Source organism: Sinocyclocheilus grahami, unplaced genomic scaffold, assembly GCF_001515645.1.
Source record: "Sinocyclocheilus grahami isolate Dianchi unplaced genomic scaffold, SAMN03320097.WGS_v1.1 scaffold247.1, whole genome shotgun sequence".
NCBI lineage: Eukaryota > Metazoa > Chordata > Actinopteri > Cypriniformes > Cyprinidae > Sinocyclocheilus > Sinocyclocheilus grahami.
The window spans coordinates 1,135,007-1,154,202 of NW_015505426.1; the positions used below are offsets into that span (position 1 = coordinate 1,135,007).

A 19,196-nucleotide genomic window follows, 5' to 3' on the forward strand; every position below is an offset into this window, starting at 1 on the left:
TAAGAGTTTGATTAGCTGGTTCAGGTGTGTTTGATTAAGGTTGGAGCTAAACTCTGCGGGACACCGGCCCTCCAGGGCCGAGTTTGGTGACTCCTGCTCTAAACAATGTAATAACATGAAAAAATACTAAATTCACAAAGCTTTTTTTCTGGTTCTCAGGAGAATAAAAATAGTAAAAGCACAAAGCAAGAAAAGAATCAGACATCTGATAGGTCCTTTTCATTTGTGTTTGTCCATTTTTTTTCATAAGTTTAGTTTGTGTGGGTTGATTTGTGAGTGGGGGGTGGGGGGTCCTCTGTTTGATCACAATAGCCAGTACTACATTATGTTGAGCTGAATGATTAGGTCCAATAACAAACACCCATTCTGATGCTGTGATGCTTGATGAATCACATGTCTCGGTGTGCAAGTCCACTACAGCAACTCCTCTCGCTGATAGGCGAACTATCAATTGGAGAATTGCTATCAATATTTCATCAAACTGCTGCCTGCATGGTCAACATCAAAGACGTAACTCTTGTTTGAAACAAACCTAGGCTTTTTGTCTTGGATCCTAAACTATAGTGTTTGAGGGGGTTGTGCTTGTCATAAAAAAAACCCTCAGACTAAGGAGAGATAGAAAAAAACCCCTCTAAACATCAGTCTTTTATACTGAGGAAAGGGTGGTCTCAGAGGAGGCTTTATGACCTCTCAAGCACAAATTCCTCTGATACACACACTTAGGTAAAAGATTTATGTAGATACTATGGTAATACAAAACAATCATATAAATAAATATATTTTGGTTCATCAATGTTCAAATTCCATTTATTGTTCAAGTCATGATCACAATCAATTGTATTGCTCAGATACTGCTCTATCACAGCTCAGGAGATGTAAAGGGATGGTTCACCCAAAACTGAAAATTAATTTCTCACCCTCATGTTGTTCCAAACCTGATATTTTTAAGAATGTTTGTGACCAAACAGTTTTGGGGACCACTGACTTCAATTATATGTTCAAAAAACTGTCAGGGTTCTGTTACTTCAGTTGAGTTTATTCTTAGTATGGTGAACTATCCCTTCAACAGAGTCATGTTTTGTCAATTCTGTCGCAGGTGTTTCTCCTATTAATTTAGGTCAAATAAAAACAGAAACAAATGAGAACATTTACATAAAATTATATTGTAGCACTCTTAAATTAACATGGCAGATAATTTGGTTTTAAAATAGAAATGTTTGAATTCTTAATGAAATTTCTGACTTCAGATTGCAGTGCTTTGGCAAATAGGCACAGTCTGAGATAATGTTGAATCTCTACAGGAGATGCATTTTTCACAATGTTTTTTTTCCTATGGTCTTTTTCTCAGAAAAAAAAAGACCTACGAAAAAAGTCTCAGTGTGTTTGACAATTACTCTGTCTGAATTAATTGTCAATATTAAAATCAAGATTTTAAGAAGATCTAATTTGGGATTTTTTTCCCCTAATGCATGCACATCTTAAAATCATAAGCAATATCTTTCTTTTCTTCAAAGATTCCAACTGCTGTTTTGACACAAACACAAAGGGTTGCAAATGTTGCATGCCACTAAACAAAAGCTTTTCAAAGGTCCCATTAATAAAAACTGGATCACAACAATGCAGAACAAATGTTAAAAAATTAATATATTCAGCGATAACATCAGACTTTCACAGCATGAAAAAAAATGACCCTCCAAGAGTAAAGTTCTAAAAGTGTTTGTAAAGTAGAATGAGTTCTCAGCTATCATACAATAGCCTGGAGTGGCTACCCCACAATTCATTGTTGTTTGTGGTCTCCAGTAGGGGTGTAACGGTACACGTATTCACCGTTTCGGTACGGGTCTTTCGGTTCGGTACGCATGTGTACCGCACGAATACAGCTTTTTTTTCCTTCTTCTTCTCAGGAAATTCAAATAATAAATGGCGTTTTGACCGTCTTTTATGTGGCATGACAGATCGCTGTATAAATGCCTTAAAGAGTCGCATCTGGGACGGTTCAGAAACGTGCTAGTATAATCCCAACACAAGCACTGACTAGAGCGGCCGCGATCAGCTCCGTGTTTGAGCCGTGACGCCCCGCAGATTTGTGCAGAACGAAGCGCGAGTGAACGCGATCATTCCTTCCTCTGTACTACTAGTTTTAACGTGAATAAACATGAATGAACATCTCATGCCTCATGTAATTGCTCAATCAGTGTTTCAACCGCGGAAAGACATCAACAATACAGCGTGGAAATAAAATGTCACGTAGCATTTAATTTACCTCAGGAAGTCATCAGTGTGCACAGCTCGTTAGTTCACTAGAGAAATTAAGTCTAGAGAGGAGCATTTTGCCAAATATTACACCATATACTCATTATATTTTACTAAACCTGTTAGTCTTAATTACTTAATGTACAGTATGTTTAAATGAATCTGTTATGAAACATGCTATGACAGCCATTGTGTAATTGAATATATTTTAACAAATAGCTTAGAAATTGTATTATTTATAAGGTAATTTAAAAACTGCATTATGTGCAATTTACATGTTTGCATACAATTTATTTATTTTTATTTTTTTTTTTAAGTTGAGTGTTGATCATCTATTTAAAAATAAACAGCAATTAAATTTAAGTTTGGGTTAAGTTGTTAGGCTTAATTGTAACCTTATAATATAAAAGGGCTCCCTATAGTTTTAAGCATAAGCTGAGGAAGATTTTTATCACTAAGAAAATTTAAACTATAACTGAATGTATTTAAAGAAAGAGCAAATTGTTCAGTAAACCATTTAAAAAAAAAAAGTTTAGTTTTCCCCCCTGCTGTACCGAAATCATACCGAACCGTGACGTTAAAACCGAGGTACGTACCGAACTGTCATATTTGTGTACCGTTACACCCCTAGTGTCCAGTGTTCTGGACCACAGAGGAATCTCACAGTTGTCATCGCATCCGCCTTTGTATATGTGTGTGTGTGTGAGTGTGTGTGTGTGTGTGCACATGCGTGTGTGTCACTCGCAGGAGAACAGTGACAAATGACACCGATCGTCCACTACACTTATCACAGTGCAGGTAAAACACACAGGCGACAGCATGACTGAGATGAAGTGAGAATGTGAGAGAAAGATATTATAAATGGAGGGGATGAGTAGATGAGGGATGATAAGAACATCACTGTGGTTTGGATTGACAGATCCTGAGATGGCTTGGGACCCAGGAAAACCAGTTGAAAGCTTATGAAGAGTTGTTGGGGAACATTATATCATTCCTTCCTTCCTGAGAATCAGGAAAAAAAGAGAAAGCAATGACAGATAAATTCAGGGAATGGGGTGAACGGCCTTTATATTTTAACCTCAGTTAACCTGTTCATCACTCAAAACTATGAAATGGCTTCATGAGACTTCAAATCACCTTTATTTGTATAGCGTTTTATACAATATTGAAATACTTCAAGACAATAACAGATTGATTGAAGACAATAACAGAGTCATTTTTCAGCTAGAAAAATGAATAGAAATCATCTGGACTACGAAAAGCAAAGATATTCGTGAAAATATCGCCTTTTGTACTCCACAAATTAAAAAAGGGGGTTCAGAATGACATGAAAGACAGAATTTTCCTTTTTGGCTGAACCATTCCTTTAAGCCACAGGCACATATATATGAAATTAAACAAACATACAAATCCCACACATAAACAATCATGCATGCCCACACACATACTCTGGGGAGTTTTGTAATGAATGGGGAGCCTGAGACACAGGTGCTGCTCCACTTTTGAAATATACTCTCGTTTCATAGCTTTTGGGCTGCCCTTTGTGCCACTTCCCTCTCTTGTGTAATTGACCTGATAGAGAGAGAAAAAGAACAAGACAGTTGGAGGCAGAGAAATATGCTTTGAGCATAAAAACGAAAGCCTTACTAGCCCCTACACCTGTACTGTTGGTTGTGGTCTTTTGTTTTTCACTGGTTTTCCGTTTTTCTGAGCTTCAGGACGGACTCAAACCCAACCTAAATACTGTATGCACCACTAGGTGGAGCTATATTTGCTGAAATTAAATAGTACTGATACCCAACACATTCTGTTTGAGGAGTAAGCCATCTATCGGAGAACAATCTGAATTGCACCATCCTCCCTAAAGATTTGTTTTTTGCTGTTGTTGTTGTTCATGGTTGAAAACCTAAAATTTGATGATTTCATATAAATGCTACTTATTATATATGTTTTATATAATACTTAAAAGTCAGGCCATTTATATATTAAATGATTATTCAAAACTTTTGAATCATCAAAGAAAATTAATGCCTAATGCTACAAAAAATAATAATAATTACATGGTGAGCTTTTAAAAAGACATTCTAGATCAAGTTTAAGAAGGGTAACCCAAGTGTTCTCCAGTTTCACTACCACCTACAGATATCCCACACATTATATAAGCAAAGGAGGCCTGACAACTGACACTGCTTGAGCTCTTCTTAGTGCAGGCATATAAGCATGAGTAACATGGTTAAACAGGACCACATGAAGGACTTATGTGGTTCCATCAGAGCCAGGGAACTTGCGAAGCGTGCGTCATTTGAATTTTCATCTCGGCTTACAGAAAACAAAGCAGTTGCAGGCCATTGGAAAAACATGTTCCATTTGCACAAAATGGTTTCATAAGAGCTCCAAATTTATTTCATATTTGTAGCTCATGTACGTCAATTGTCTTTGTTACCTAATACTCGGCAAAGGAGTAGGCTATTCAAATTTTTAGCAGATATACAGTAGGTCTTTTATGCTATATCATAGATCTTACTGTAATGAACTGCACAATTGGTCAGTCTGGTGGGTTATCACACTGTACAACAGTACAGCTCAATGTAAGAAGACATTCTGACTATATTGTATAAAATAGTATGTATTATGTCACAGTTTATGGCACACACTCACACTATTCTTGAATCTTCTACAGAGTAGCAAGGCGAAGGTTTCATGGTGGGCGAGGTCACAAGTTCACTGATGAGCAAGAGACGGCTATCGTGAATTTGGTTTTGATCAATGCTATAAGAATTCGTGAAATATGCAATCATATCCTTAATGATGCCACCATTTTTGCTAACATAAATGCTGTGAGCCCCTCAACAATACATTGGGTCCTCCAGAGAAATCAACTGAGAATGAAACAGCTGTATAAGGTTCCATTTGAAAGGAACTGTGACAGAGTCAAGAACCTTCGACATGACTTTGTGGAGGTATGCATACAACACTTTCTTCAATATATCAGACTTGCACCTACCAAGTCAAGCTATTGGGTTGTGCATATACTGATCTACATGTTATTTAGTCTTTTACAGAGAATTTTCGAGATGGATGCCCATGCTATCATCCATGAATACATTTATGTGGATGAGGTGGGCTTCAATCTCAGCAAAACCAGAAGAAGGGGGAGAAATGTCATTGGACAAAGGGCCATTGTCAATGTCCCTGGACAACGTGGCGGAAACATTACAATGTGTGCTGCAATTACACAGAATGGTGTCCTGCACCATCATGCCAGACTTGGCCCCTATAACACTGATCACATCATACGTCTTCTGGATGCTGTTCATGATATGCTTGTTCAAGGTCTGCAGAATGAAGACCAGGCAAGATTTGTCATCTGGAATAATGCCAGCTTTCATCGCGCCCATCAGGTCCAAAACTGGTTTGTTACTCATCCCCATTTTTCTGTTGTCTACCTGCCTCCATATTCACCATTTCTAAACCCTATAGAGGAATTTCTCCACATGGCACTGGAAAATGTATGATCGTCATCCCTAAGTCAACATGACACTTCTCCAGGCAATGGAGGAGGCATGTGGAGACACTGATCCTCCATCCAAGGTTGGATACGCCATACAAGGAGATTCTTTCCACGGTGCCTGGCAAGAGAGAACATAGCATGTGACATGGATGAAGTATTATGGCCGGACCCAGCCCAGAGGAGGGATTGAGCCTAGATGCAACCAACCATCTCTCACACACACACACACACACACACACACACACACACACACACACACACACACACACACACACACACACACACACACACACACACACACACACACACACACACACACACACACACACACACACACACACGCACACAATTCCTTTGGAATCATCTTTATTTCAAAATTGTTTGGATTCTGTCCAACTACACGCTGTTGTATTTCATTTCTTTTCTCTAGTACTGTATTCGCAACCACAAATGCTTACAGTAAAAAAATAAATAGTTTGGTTTCAATCTTGCTTTCGTGTTTACTGTGAATTTTTCCAAATCTCTGACCATTACTTTCGATCTTGTACAGAAATTTCCATAGGAGTTCATGAAAGAAGAGCTTTTGGTTTTGAATTACTGTGTATATGACATATCCAAAAAACATATTTTTATGGCAAAATTGTTTGAAACGTAAGACAGATGTTTGCTTTTGAGTTGTGTTTGATCTTTCGAATGCAGTGTGTAATTTGTTTGTTTACTGTTTGTGGTATGTAATTGAAAAAAAAATATATTAATTCACATTTTCATTATTAAGAATGAATGAATACCTCGGCCACTGGAAAGCTTTTATTGGGAAAGGGAAATATGACTTTGTGGGCTTTTGTTTCTCAATGACAACGTTTTCCAAGTTCTCCTGTTTACACCTGGTGTTAAGATGGGTTTTGGATCTCTTTTATCCACTTTCGACCACTTTCTTGTATTCTTTGAGTGGAAGGTCTATAGGCGAGTGGTCAATTAGCATTTCTGGTGTACAGAATTCTCACTTTTTCACTTTTACACATCTTGGTGACATTTACCTTATAAAAAATTGAAGTATTTTACCAAAACTTTCTGAGTTGAGATTTCTAGAAAGGTTCCCATATTTCAGTTATTCACTTCATATTGTCTGTACAGTGTTAGCCCAGAAGCATAGATATAGCATTAGCAGAGGCGGACTTGTCTGTTTGTTTAAGTGCATCAAGTGGAGTGCAAACGGTAAAAGGTCTTGAAGCAGGTGTGACACGCTCTCTATTACGGATTAAAAGTGTAAGTGAGAGTAAACAGTGAGAGATGCAGAGACAGGGGAAAGCGTTTGGTTAATAGTGAATATTGACCTATTGTGCGTACCGTTGTGGCTTGAAAATTGTCCGGAAAATCGTTCCATACGAATGTGACGGAATGAACGGCTCAGACGCGCGTTTCGTTTGCTATTGCACGCGCAACGCTCGCGGTTGTCGTCTGTAGTAGCTAAATTGTATTTTTTCCATTTAATATTCACATACACTAGTCCATATCGCGGTTTGATTGAAGTATACTGAATTGCATTTGATTTATTCATTCAATATTTGACGAATTCCGTGACATTGCTCGTTACACAGTAAACTTGTGTAGCATTTAGAATGTACAAAAATTAAAGGGTTTGTTTAATTTTCAAAAGATTTTGGAAAAAATAAAACTTAGGCTAATTTGGGAAAAATAAAACGGATTTCCTAGGGCCCTACAAATATCATGCATCTGAAGCTATCATTTTAATATTAAGTAACAGTGCATATTATATAGGGCCTATTTTAAATTTTTTAAATGGCGCTCACTCGTTTTTGTGAAAGACCCAAGAAGGACCATGCACAGTCTCCACACAGGCACACTTCATGTTTGGTTGAAATAATCCTTAAGCATGTAAATGTATAATTTCCATCAGTTTAATTTAAATGTGCAATTAAAATAAATAAAAATAAATGTATATTTTAAAGTTTGTAATTAGACAGCCTTTCGTTGTGTAGACGTGCATAGTGAACATTACCCCAACGCACCACCTAGTGTCCAACCTACTCCTATTATAACCTGTTTAAATATGAACAAGGGATTTACAACATTAAAGAAATCATTTATTTATAACATGTACATGAAAAATCTAAAAGATTGGACACAACTATGGGACACGGTCGTGCAGCAGCGAGCAACAGTGAAAGAATTTTGCCTGGGGCCCCCAAATCACTAAATCCGCCCCTGAGTATGCATACAGAACATTGTTGACATGATTGACAGTTTCCTGTCATGAGAAGAAAGTGAAGCGGGGGAGAGAGAGAGAGGGAAAGTGAGCGAGAGAAAGACAGTGGAGTGTGAGTGAGAGAGAGCAGATGGATAGATGTTAGTGTTGAAGCTGTGGTCTCACCTGAAGGCTGCAGGTACAGCCTCTCTCTAAACCCTCTAAACCTCAATAACATCATACTTGTTTGTCTCATGCTTTGGAAAAAGAACTTTATCAACACCACAAAGAAAAACACAACCACATTTTCAAAAAATTGCAATGAATATAGAGAATTAATATTATTAATATATATAAATTGCAACTGCGTGTGTATATGTGTGTGTGTGTGTGTGTGTGATTTTAAGATTCATGATGACCTGTATTTTTTATACAATTTAATATTGTGTACATGCAATGTAATTCTTGTAACACCATCAAATACTGTATCTTGTTGTGAAGACAAATACAATCAATCTGCAATTCTGAAACAATTTATAAATATTTGTGTCACTGATGTTGTCAGCCTTTTCCTGCATTTGCATAACTCTGTACTATTATGATTATGGTTATATGTCATTGCAGTTGACACTGCATGCATGGTCTAATTCTGTATTTAATACCATCTAAATCTGCTTTGTCACTGTTATACCAATACTACCACAATGCAAGGTGCATGCCAACCAGACCTTTTTTCATTATTCAACATTTTCTCAATCCACACCAGTCATAACAGTCATAATGAAAACATGGTAGTACAGAGAAGCCACATTCAGAAACGTTTCTCTTGCCACAGAAAATACGTTACACACTGATAAAAACACCATGTGGCTTCTGCTGGGGTTTAGACAAAAACAAGACTTGGAGGTAATCAATTATATACAGTAGTCAACATTTGAAGTGGATCAAAAAAGTTCATCAAAGTTGTCCTAAGACAAGAACGGGTATTGTTTTGGTTTTAGGACAACTTTGATGAAAGGTTTTGATCCACTTCAAATGTTGACTACTGTATTCCCAGAATCTGTATGGGAGATTTCAAATTTGTTTGCAAAATGCTTTAAGTTGATTAAATTGTTGTTGTCCTCAGAAAAGTTAGCAGACCACTTTTATAATAACTCTATGGTGCTTTTTTGTAATTTTGTAGCTTGACAGATATGGTCACCATTCACTTTGCTATATTGAAAATAGTGGCCAGGATATTAAAAAATATTCAAGAATGTCATTCGCTTTGGAATGAAATGAGGGAAAGTAAATTATGACAGAATTCTTTTCAGACATGAAACACATTTGTTTTACTATTTTTACGTTCCTGCTGTTGAATCCTGGTTTATCCCAATAAATTATCTTTAGAACTAAGCAGGAGTTTTAGATTTATTACAGAGTCTATCAGCAGCTGTATTTGTGCAATCCCTTCTTCAGATTTTTTTTGTTTGTTTTGTTTTTTGCGGTTGTGCCTTGTGGTACACGATCTACAGTATGTTTGTACAGGTGTAAATGAACCAATGCCAGTGCCCTGGAGTGCTTCTGATCTGGTGCAAAGTCTGTTATTTCCACTTTCAAGTGAATGACAACCACAGTAGTGACCATTAAATTGCTTGTCCATTACTGATCACATCAGGTCTGTATTATAACTTTTGTACTGTCCTATTTGGCACATTAATGGTGTTTCTTCAACTTTAGGCAGTTTTCAATTTTTTCTTTTAATAATAAAACTGTCTTGCATACGTTTTTATCATGCACGCCTTCATCACATCTGCTACTAAATATACATTATTATTTTAATTTTTTTTACCTATGATCTGAACAGAGACTGAAATAATAATGTAGAAAATTTTGATTGTCCAACAGTTCTTTCACAATCAACCACAAGGTGTAATTTCGTACATAACTGTAATTTTATGAAAAGAAAATCTGAACTGATGTCATTTTTACTTTATTTTATAATACAAAATTAAATCCATTACACTTAACATATTCTCAAAATCTATTTACACTTTACAATATTTTTGCCACATGTTTACTAGAAAAGTATGAAAATCATAATAGTACCTACAGCATACATTACACTGCTCTAACTGGAATCATCCTTCCCAACATGGTGGTTAAATGTTTAAAAATCTTCACAATCTCCCATCATGTACTGCCAGAGAACTATAAATGAATAATACTCTCATAAAGCACATTTCAAAGGCCTTGCCCAAAAATGTTTGCAGTTATACGGACCTATAACTCTAAAAATGACACACTCTGAAGATGTAGACAAAGTTTTTTAAAAGGTTGTCAATACTGTAGGCTGGTCTATAAAGAAAAAACAGGGGTGGTGTCGGTGTCAGACATAACAGAGGGCCTCTTGGGAACTTGTTGCAGTTTGCTGTTGTCGACCAGTCCCAGGCCACAGGACATGCGCTGAAGCAGGCTGAAAAGATCCTTCCGAAAGCGAACGCCAATAAATACGTAAAGGATGGGATTCAGACAACAGTGTGTGTAGGCAAGACACTTCACTATTTGCCCAGCCATATCTAAGCTTTGCATGACTTCACAGTTCGTTATTGTGGCATTGTTGGCTTGGCCTGCTTCTATAATCAGATATCCATTGAATGGCAACTGTGAGAGAATAAAAGCAGCCACAACTGCAAAGATGACCCTTAGAGCCTTGTGTTTTTCAAAGCTTCGAGCCTGCATGAGTTTACGAATAATGACTGAGTAACACAACACAATGACAAGCAATGGAAGTAGGAAGCCGACACAGATCTGTAAAGCTAACACCAAGACTTTGGTACGATTGTTGTCTGTGATCGAGTACACCATGACACAGGAAGTGCTCTGGGAGTCAATGTTTTTTACTTTAGCGAAGAGAAATTCTGGTAGAGCTAAAAGGCAAGAGGCAAGCCACACAAAAACACAAGTTATCTTACTATACAGCATTCGTTTGTTTTTGTAGTTGTGTGCTTCGGTTACATGAACAATAGCAATGTAGCGGTCCACACTAATGCAGGTGAGTAAGAGCATGCTAGCGAAGAAGTTGATCTTGTAGACTGCAGAAACTCCTTTGCAAATGGCCTGGTTGAACACCCAGCCCTGAGCAGCATTTGTTGCCCAGAAGGGCAATGTGCCTAGGAACAGAAGATCAGCCACTGCCAGGTTCAGCAGTAACACATCAGTCATGGTCTTGAGGCGGTTACGCACAGTTGTGAAGATGCAGACAACAAGTAAGTTGCCCAAAGCCCCCACAACGAAGATGATCCAGTAGAGAGGGGGCTCGAAGGTCTTACTGAACTGTCGCACTAACTCTTTGTTACATAATCCACCCAGGTCCGATTCATAGTCATCAGTATCAGTTGTCTGAAATGGAAAAAATTTAGATATGTTCAGGCACTTCGAATTCTGTGCAATGACAAATTCAGTTGATTTATAAATTTACTTCTTGAAAACCAAATGTACCAATCATCTAAAGGAATATTATTTCTTGCGTGGAGCACCAAAGGAGAAGTTTTGAGGAACATGCTGGCCTATTTTCCATGTAATGAAAGTGATTGGGGATTTGGACTGTCAAGCTCCAATATGACTAAGAACCAGAAAAAAATATTATAAAATGTTCATATGACATTTGCACTATATTCTGTAAATATTTTGTGCAAATCTTCTCAAGATTAAAACTTCTCACATCACAGCTGGTCACCTTCCATTGACATTACAATGTTATTGCCATCAAAACTGATGTCATGTCTAAATTCGCCATACATACATATGGCTTCATAAGATGAAGTTACAAACATAGGTTTGGGGGGGGCCTAATCATTCAGTCTTGTCAATCATCGCTATGAGCGCATGTAAGCGGTCATTGCACCATCCCAGCAACAATTCTTCCGGCATCCCTCCACCTCCCCTTCTCTTCCTCTATTTCCTTTATTTTTCCTTCACATCATACAATCATGGGGCTGGGGTGGGGGGTTCCTAACTTGGAGCTCAAACCAAGCCTCGGGTTCGAGGACAGCAAGCCAAGTTTGTTTACCATTATCTAGGAGGACTGAAAGGGGCAGGTGAACTTGTGAAACTTGCAATATTGAGCATGAGTCATGTGGACCAATTGACACTTTATATATTTTTTTCCTCATTTTGGCGCTTGGCAGCCCTCTGTAATTTTCATTCTATGGTAAAGAGTGGCCTGTACATTCTTCAAAATATCTTCTTTCATGTTCAACAGATGAAAGAAAGTCATATGTGTTTGGAAAAACATGAGGTTGAGTAAATTATTTTTGGGTTAAATATTCCTTTAAATTCTCTACTAGCATTTCATTTAAATTCTGCATACCATGGCAGTTTGATGATTTAATTTCATTGAAATTAGATTCTCACTTGTCAAAATGCTGACTATGAAATTTAGAAGTTTGTTTCCCACTGTCTTTTCAGACAATCTTATACTCAACTGACAACCATTTCCTGTCTGCAGTAGTACAACAGTCTCTCACCATTTTGGAGCTGTAATTCAGTTGATCAGTGAAGTGTGACATCACGCCCCAGTAAACTCTAACAATCTAAATTTATGAAACGCTCCACAGCTTAGCTCAGTTGCAGGTGTCTCTAGTGGAGAAACCACACAAGTACACCACATACACATCCTCTTTCAACCCTTTCTAAAATGTGCACAAACAGATAGAGCGTCAGCCCCTCCCCCCAGGGGTCTTCATACTTAGACCCCCTTTGGAGCATGTCAAACGCTAAATGCTGTTCCATATTGACATACATACATGACAAATAAAGGATATGTGACGCACACAGTGGAAAATCTTTTCATTGTGTTGTTTTAATTTTAAAAAATCAGAAATGTGGAAACAGTCAAATATTTCTGTATGATCTTAATCCAAAAGGTGCATGAGATGTGAAGATAAAGATAAGTATAGTTTTACTTGACTGACAATACATTTTCAGAAAAACGCATCTGATGTCCAAACACGCATACAGCACTAACAGAAACAGAACTTAACGACTGCTTACTGATAAGATTTGCTGTGGGCAGCATTTTAATGTTGAACAATTGTGTTATGACAAAAACCATGATGACATATTTCAGAACTTTTAAGTTAAAGGTGTTACTAATGCAATATGTGACTAAATAGACAGTATACTATATGTCATTCAGCTTTAACTCAGATTTAAAATATGCGAAACAGAAGACTTTTAAACCAGAATTTTGGACTCCAAAAAATATAATATCATATATAAATATAATAATACTCACCAAGTCTGTCAAATCTGTGAAATTAAAAGCATCACTTTCATCTATTAAGAGACCAAACGTGTAATTAGTGCAAAATATCATATGGAAGAGTGCAGCAACATGAAACAGTGATGAACAGCCAATTCAAAGCCTTTCAGAAAAATGTTTATATTCTTGTTGGAAGCCCGAAATCCTTTTTGTTACTTAAATGATTCAATTCATTTAAATCATGTGATTCATTCAATCAACTCACAGTGAACATAGAGGACTAAAGCAGTTAACAGTTAATAAAATGTCTCACATAATGGCCTTACATGACTAAAATAGCTATCAATTTATAACTCCAGTCTTTTAAAAGGTTGTTTATTTTTTACACAGTCATATTAAATGTAATACAATTTTTCATGATTTGTGATACTTACAGTCTGAGGTTGTAAAGACATCCATGTTCTGTCTCACAGGAGTCACAAAAGATAACCAAGAGTATAACAACAGTTCAGTGATGAATAAGCTTCCCCCATTGACTTTAACTAGTTATAAGATGCAAACAAAGTCACGTGTCTGAGAATAGTAACGTCAGCCCCTGCATTTGACAGTTCTGCATCTACGATGTACAAAAAAAAAATCAATTTTGGGTGGAGTCTGTAGATATCCATTGCCTTCTGCTCTGAACTGTTTCCGTCCTCTCTAATATGACTGAAGCTGCTTTGTGGAGATGTGGTTTGTTATGACTCAAAAGATTAAACCCTCTGGCTTGCTGCTGCTTTCACCATGCACTGTAATAAAAAGTTCATAGAAGTATTTAACGAACATTAAAATGAAGGTGCCAACTTGCATGACATTTCTGAATTTAATTAATCAACATAATTATTCAAATATGTTTTGACTGAAATACAATTATTACCTATTCAGATTAAGTGATTTTAAGATTATTTATAAGAAGTATATTTCTACTGTTTTGAGTTAGTCAGCATTTATGTGGAGCAAAATGCTTGTTTTATACTGTTGACAACATCACATGAACATGTGTGAGATAAATCAATAAACACTCACACATAAAATACAAGACCTTGGTACATTAAACACAACAAGGGTAACAACTGGATAAACAAAAGGGTAAATGATCATTTAAACAGAGAAACAACCCCATCTTTATATCCAAAAATAGTACATTACTAAATTTAAGAACAAAATCATTGACAACCATGTAAATAAAACTGACAGTGTAACCATATTTGATTGGAAAAGAGCAAATGGGACCGAATCACAAACTTATTTTTTGTAGGTCTGTTTGAACTCAAAAATGTAAACTCACCTGTAATGCTTGTATATTCAATATAATTTAACATAGGAATGCTGGGACTTGCAGGATCTTAAGAGAAGGAAGAGAAAACAACAGAATAAAAAATAACATGAAAGAAATAATCAAAAATGTTAGATGAGGAGGGTGTGACTAACTTTTTTTACTATCATGAAATACCAGAATTGTGTGTTTTGATTGAACATTCTTTAGAACTAAACATATCTCAAGCATTGAATACCCATTTACTGTCACATCTAACAGTCTAAAATAAAAAGCTGTGACATGAACTGTCCAGTGGTGGTCATGTTGTCATATTATATTGGGAAACTCTGAGTTTTCGGTTTCAGAACAGCTGAATTGAGTTAGTTCAATCAACTCTGGTTTTTCCAATGAAATTTGGAAAAACCCAATTAGGCTTTCAGGCCCTCTAGGCCATGTTTACTTCCACTTTCTCTATTTCTTCTCTGAACTTTGAGTTTTTCTTAGTTCCTTTTACATGTTAACCCCTCACAAATAGCTGGCTTAATCCTGTCATGGGACACAGCACATCTGAAGCAAAAACTTAATGAAAGATCTTTACTCAACTCTTGGTTAAATTGGGCAAACTGATTTCACAAATGAGTCACTGGTATATGTTGATGAGCACTGCAGATCTGCTGTAGGAGTATTGCAACATTGTTAGTTATGATCTTAAAATCATAAAATTAGTTTTGTTTGGTGTAATTTAATGTTGTCAGATTAATTCAGTCATATAAATGTTTTTTTTTTTACTTTTACAAGTTAATTTACATGTTTCTACGTGAAGTACATTTTTTGTTAACATAAAATTTTTACGACATGCAAATTACATTTGTCAGAACAATGTCCTTAGTTAACAGGTGTACAAATGTTGTCTTGGGCTGTCACTTTTCTTGAGAAACCGATATAGTGCAAAGTCTTCTTGGTGTGAAAGTCATACATCTGAAAACATCCTCCATGTCATACACAAGGGGGTTTCAATACCAAAACCTGATTTGACAGTTTCACTAATCAGGTAACAAGTGATGTTTTTTTCTGCAAAGGAACTTGAGATGGTACTATGAAGATGAGGTGTCGTGCCCATAGGTTTGTCGTTTTTCACTCTCAGTTTAGACCACAATAACACAGAACGAAACGGACGTCTCCAGGACCAGGCAGTGCAGAGTCTGGGAAAGTGTTCTCACAGGATGTAACACATACAGTGCTAATAGCAGTGTGTAAGACAAAAGGAATCACCTGTGATCAACCGTGAGAATAAACACGCTGAGAAAATGTAAAAAAAAAAAAGAAATTAAAAGATTTATTTTCTCTGGTCTACAACATTCACTCACTTCTGAAACTGATTTGTAGTCATTACACCATATTTTATTCTGTACCTAACTTGAAAGCCCAGTCGAATTGCATGCTTCCAATGACTCATCTAATTACTAGACCTGGTATAAGAACACAGATCAGTTTGGCACAGGGCATAACCACAAACTGACTAAGGCAAAACAACAACGGCCTCCAACAACTGTTTTAAGACCTGAGCTATGAAAATACTAAATATTCTGCTCCTACTTATCTCCTTTGTATAAGTGCAGCATTTGAAATACCACCTACTCTAAACCTGACCGATAATGTTAACAAAAGCAAACTTTATATTAAAATTATTTTGCTAAAGCAGCCATGCCTTTTTAGATGGCTTTTACAAGTCTTTGATCTCTTTTAGCATGGCTCATTTTTCACAGGAATTGTACCTGAGCACTTCACATCACAAGTACAGGTGTAAATTAGCCAGGTAAGTTGCCAAGCAAGTTTACTACATCAGAAAAGCCATAGACCCACATATGGAGCTGGTTATGTGATGAAAATATTAAGATGTATTAGTTTACAAATCAAGCACTATGATTAAAGTGTTTTGGGTAATATATTGTGCAAGGAACCACATAAAAATAAGTATTGCAGCATGGCCATCACTTGTCTGCCCTTGTAATCATAATTTGTGTGAACAAGAATAAAAGTTGTTGGTGTTTTACTACCACTAGTGTTCATTTCAGCAGGAAACTGCAGTGAACTGTATGTACAGGTATGTTTTTGGAGTTTTGGAAAAATGTAGGTAGATGTATGTTTTTCCAATGAGCCTATGTTGTTTTTTACTAGATTTGCCATTTGAGAGCTTTGTAATTAGTTGAATAAATACCAATGTTTTAAAAGTGCACTTTTAATAACGTTTGTTTCGCTGACTTTTTAAATAATCATTACAACAGCCTCTCTGCTGCCCCCTTCAGAACTTCATGTAATGTAACTGAGAGTTGTGCAACAACTTGTACTCTGATGTTTTTTTTATATAGTTTATATATATGGTTAAGTTTTTATAGTAATTTTATCCCTTAACCGTTCATTGTAAAATTACTGTAACACATGGCTTATTTCTTTAGCAGACCAGCTATAGTAGTGGCTAAAGTTATATTTAAACATGTCAACCTTTAGCAAAGTACTGCTTGGTAACCAACAACAGAATTTAGCTTCACAAGTTAGAGGAAAGATAAATACATTAAAATTCACTGCTGGCCAAACAACTAAATAAGGTAACTGAAATTCTACACTACCACACTATACATCAAAACACTTTCTAGCCGCATTAGTCATGAAAGCATCCCTAATCACAAGACCTTGCTGTGAAGCCACCGTATCTACAACTAAAACTGAGATGTTTTTGGTGACTTAAAATTCCCCTGGAGTTCTAGGGGGCTTTTGGTGCAGTACAGGGAACTCTACTGCACAAAAGCAATAATAATGGTCAGTTTTCTTGACACATTAGAAATAACCGTAGCTTTTTAGTTGTAAAATTGAGTAGCACAGCAGTAATAAACCACTTCCTGTTTCTTGTTTGTGTTCTGTCCTGAGATTTGTTTCTCAAATTGATATAGGCTAATGCTGATAAGGCATATGCTTGGATGTTTTTACTTGGCAATGAGTAATACGATTAGCATGTTAAGTTTGAAACAAACATAAGGTAAAACTGTTTACATAGCTTTTTTACATAGCTTTTTACATAGCTGTTTACATAGCTTTCTTACATAGCTTTTTTTTTTGTCTCTCATTTCTAAGTTTCAATTTTCACAACAACCCAACTAATATAACAGTATCTCGTTGCATGCAAGACATATCTTGTATCATGTATCTCGTGTTTCTCGTATAAGGATTTAACATTGTCTGCTGCTCAATATACAGCATTAAATTAGGCAAAATAAAGTTTATTTCTACACCAGAAACACAAACTATCGATAATGCTTACATGAATACATCTTAAAATATACACTCACTTATCATTTGTCATAAACATCCTTTATTGTTATGAAAATACCATGAGCTGCATAAAAACATGTACAGAAAATATATTGTCACAATCATGCCTATTTGCTTTCATATTTCATGTGTAGAAAAAAAATCTTCTCTTATTTTATTTTTTTTTCACACGGAAAGGCAGGAGATATGATCACATGATTGACAGATCTGAACGCGCTCTCAGAGATTGGCTGCATCCGAAATGGCATACTTCCCTACTATATAGTAGGGGAAAAGCAGTAGGCAAGCGAATAAGTATGTCCGAATCCTTAAGGCTGATTTATACTTCTGCGTTGGACCTACGTCGTAGCTTACGCATAGACGCACACACATACGCCGTAGCCTGACGTACACCTCTCCAAAAATCTAACAGCGCGTCAATTCTATGCAGACCGCAAGCGCTGTGATTGGTCTGCAAGAACCCCTCCCTATGTATGTACTTGAGTTTTGTGTGTGTTTGTGTGCACTTTAATATATTTTAATGTTACACCTTCTTATATAAAATGAGCACGTGTCTTATCATTTATTATACTACATAGCATTATACATCTGTAGTTGTCCGCAACAAACAATGTTGATCTGCCGTGGTACATGTCCTTGCGCAGATTGAAAGTATGCCATCTTCTCCTGTTCCGTTGTTGTCTCCTTTTTGTAATTTTAAATAATGATTTGATATTTATTTGCCGCCGTCAGGGCTATAATGCTTCTCCGATGAGCCGCTTCTTCTTCGGCTTTTGCCGTGGCAACTTTTTTGTGTCAGACATGTGTCACTTGGCTCACATCTGATTAGTCCAAGTTAACTCAGAACATAACCTGGTTAGCCGTGGAGTGAAAGTTACTATGGCAATGAACGCAGCTAAAAGCCAAGCCACTTTCATGGTACCTAAAACCCAGGATTGGTGCAAACTAAACTGAAACTTACCTGGCTAGCCAGCTAATAATGCTTCATGGTACAGGCCCCAGGTTAGGTTACTTTGGTAACTTACCAAGAGGTTTAGTTTAGTCTTTTATTGGAACCGAAAAAACCCTGAGTTTCCCTTTTCTGGGGTTAACAAACTCTGAGTTTACAACAAAACTCGCTTTCTGGAATACACCCCAGGGGCCCATTTCAATAAGGAGGTTCAACCAACTCTAAGTAAAAACTTGAACTCTGAGTTGACTCACTCTGCGATGGGAAACTCTGAGTTTTCGGTTTCAGAACAGCTGAACTGGGTTAGTTCAATCAACTCTGAGTAGGTTGACTCTAAGTTTAGCACGTGTACCACGACTATAAAAAGACATGATCAATGGAGCTCCGACTGGCCAGTTTTCCTGGTGG

The 19,196-nt window shown here is 36.7% G+C and overlaps 1 protein-coding gene across 2 annotated transcripts; it reads right to left on the reverse strand.

Annotated features, from left to right (window-relative positions):
* Positions 1 to 9,936: 9,936 nt before the first annotated feature.
* Positions 9,937 to 14,764, reverse strand: ccr9b (chemokine (C-C motif) receptor 9b). 2 transcript variants are annotated; one of them, XM_016289475.1, is made up of 5 exons: positions 14,686 to 14,764; positions 14,543 to 14,599; positions 13,650 to 14,003; positions 13,249 to 13,289; positions 9,937 to 11,351 (listed from the first exon to the last, which is right to left on the reverse strand). In XM_016289475.1, exons 3-5 carry the CDS (start codon positions 13,672 to 13,674, stop codon positions 10,308 to 10,310), a joined length of 1,110 nt encoding a protein of 369 aa, XP_016144961.1. In that variant the 5' UTR covers positions 13,675 to 14,003; positions 14,543 to 14,599; positions 14,686 to 14,764; the 3' UTR covers positions 9,937 to 10,307. The 2 variants fall into 2 exon arrangements, with proteins under 2 accessions (XP_016144961.1, XP_016144960.1); XM_016289474.1 differs by lacking the exon at positions 14,686 to 14,764 and having other exon boundaries at positions 14,543 to 14,610.
* Positions 14,765 to 19,196: the final 4,432 nt, after the last annotated feature.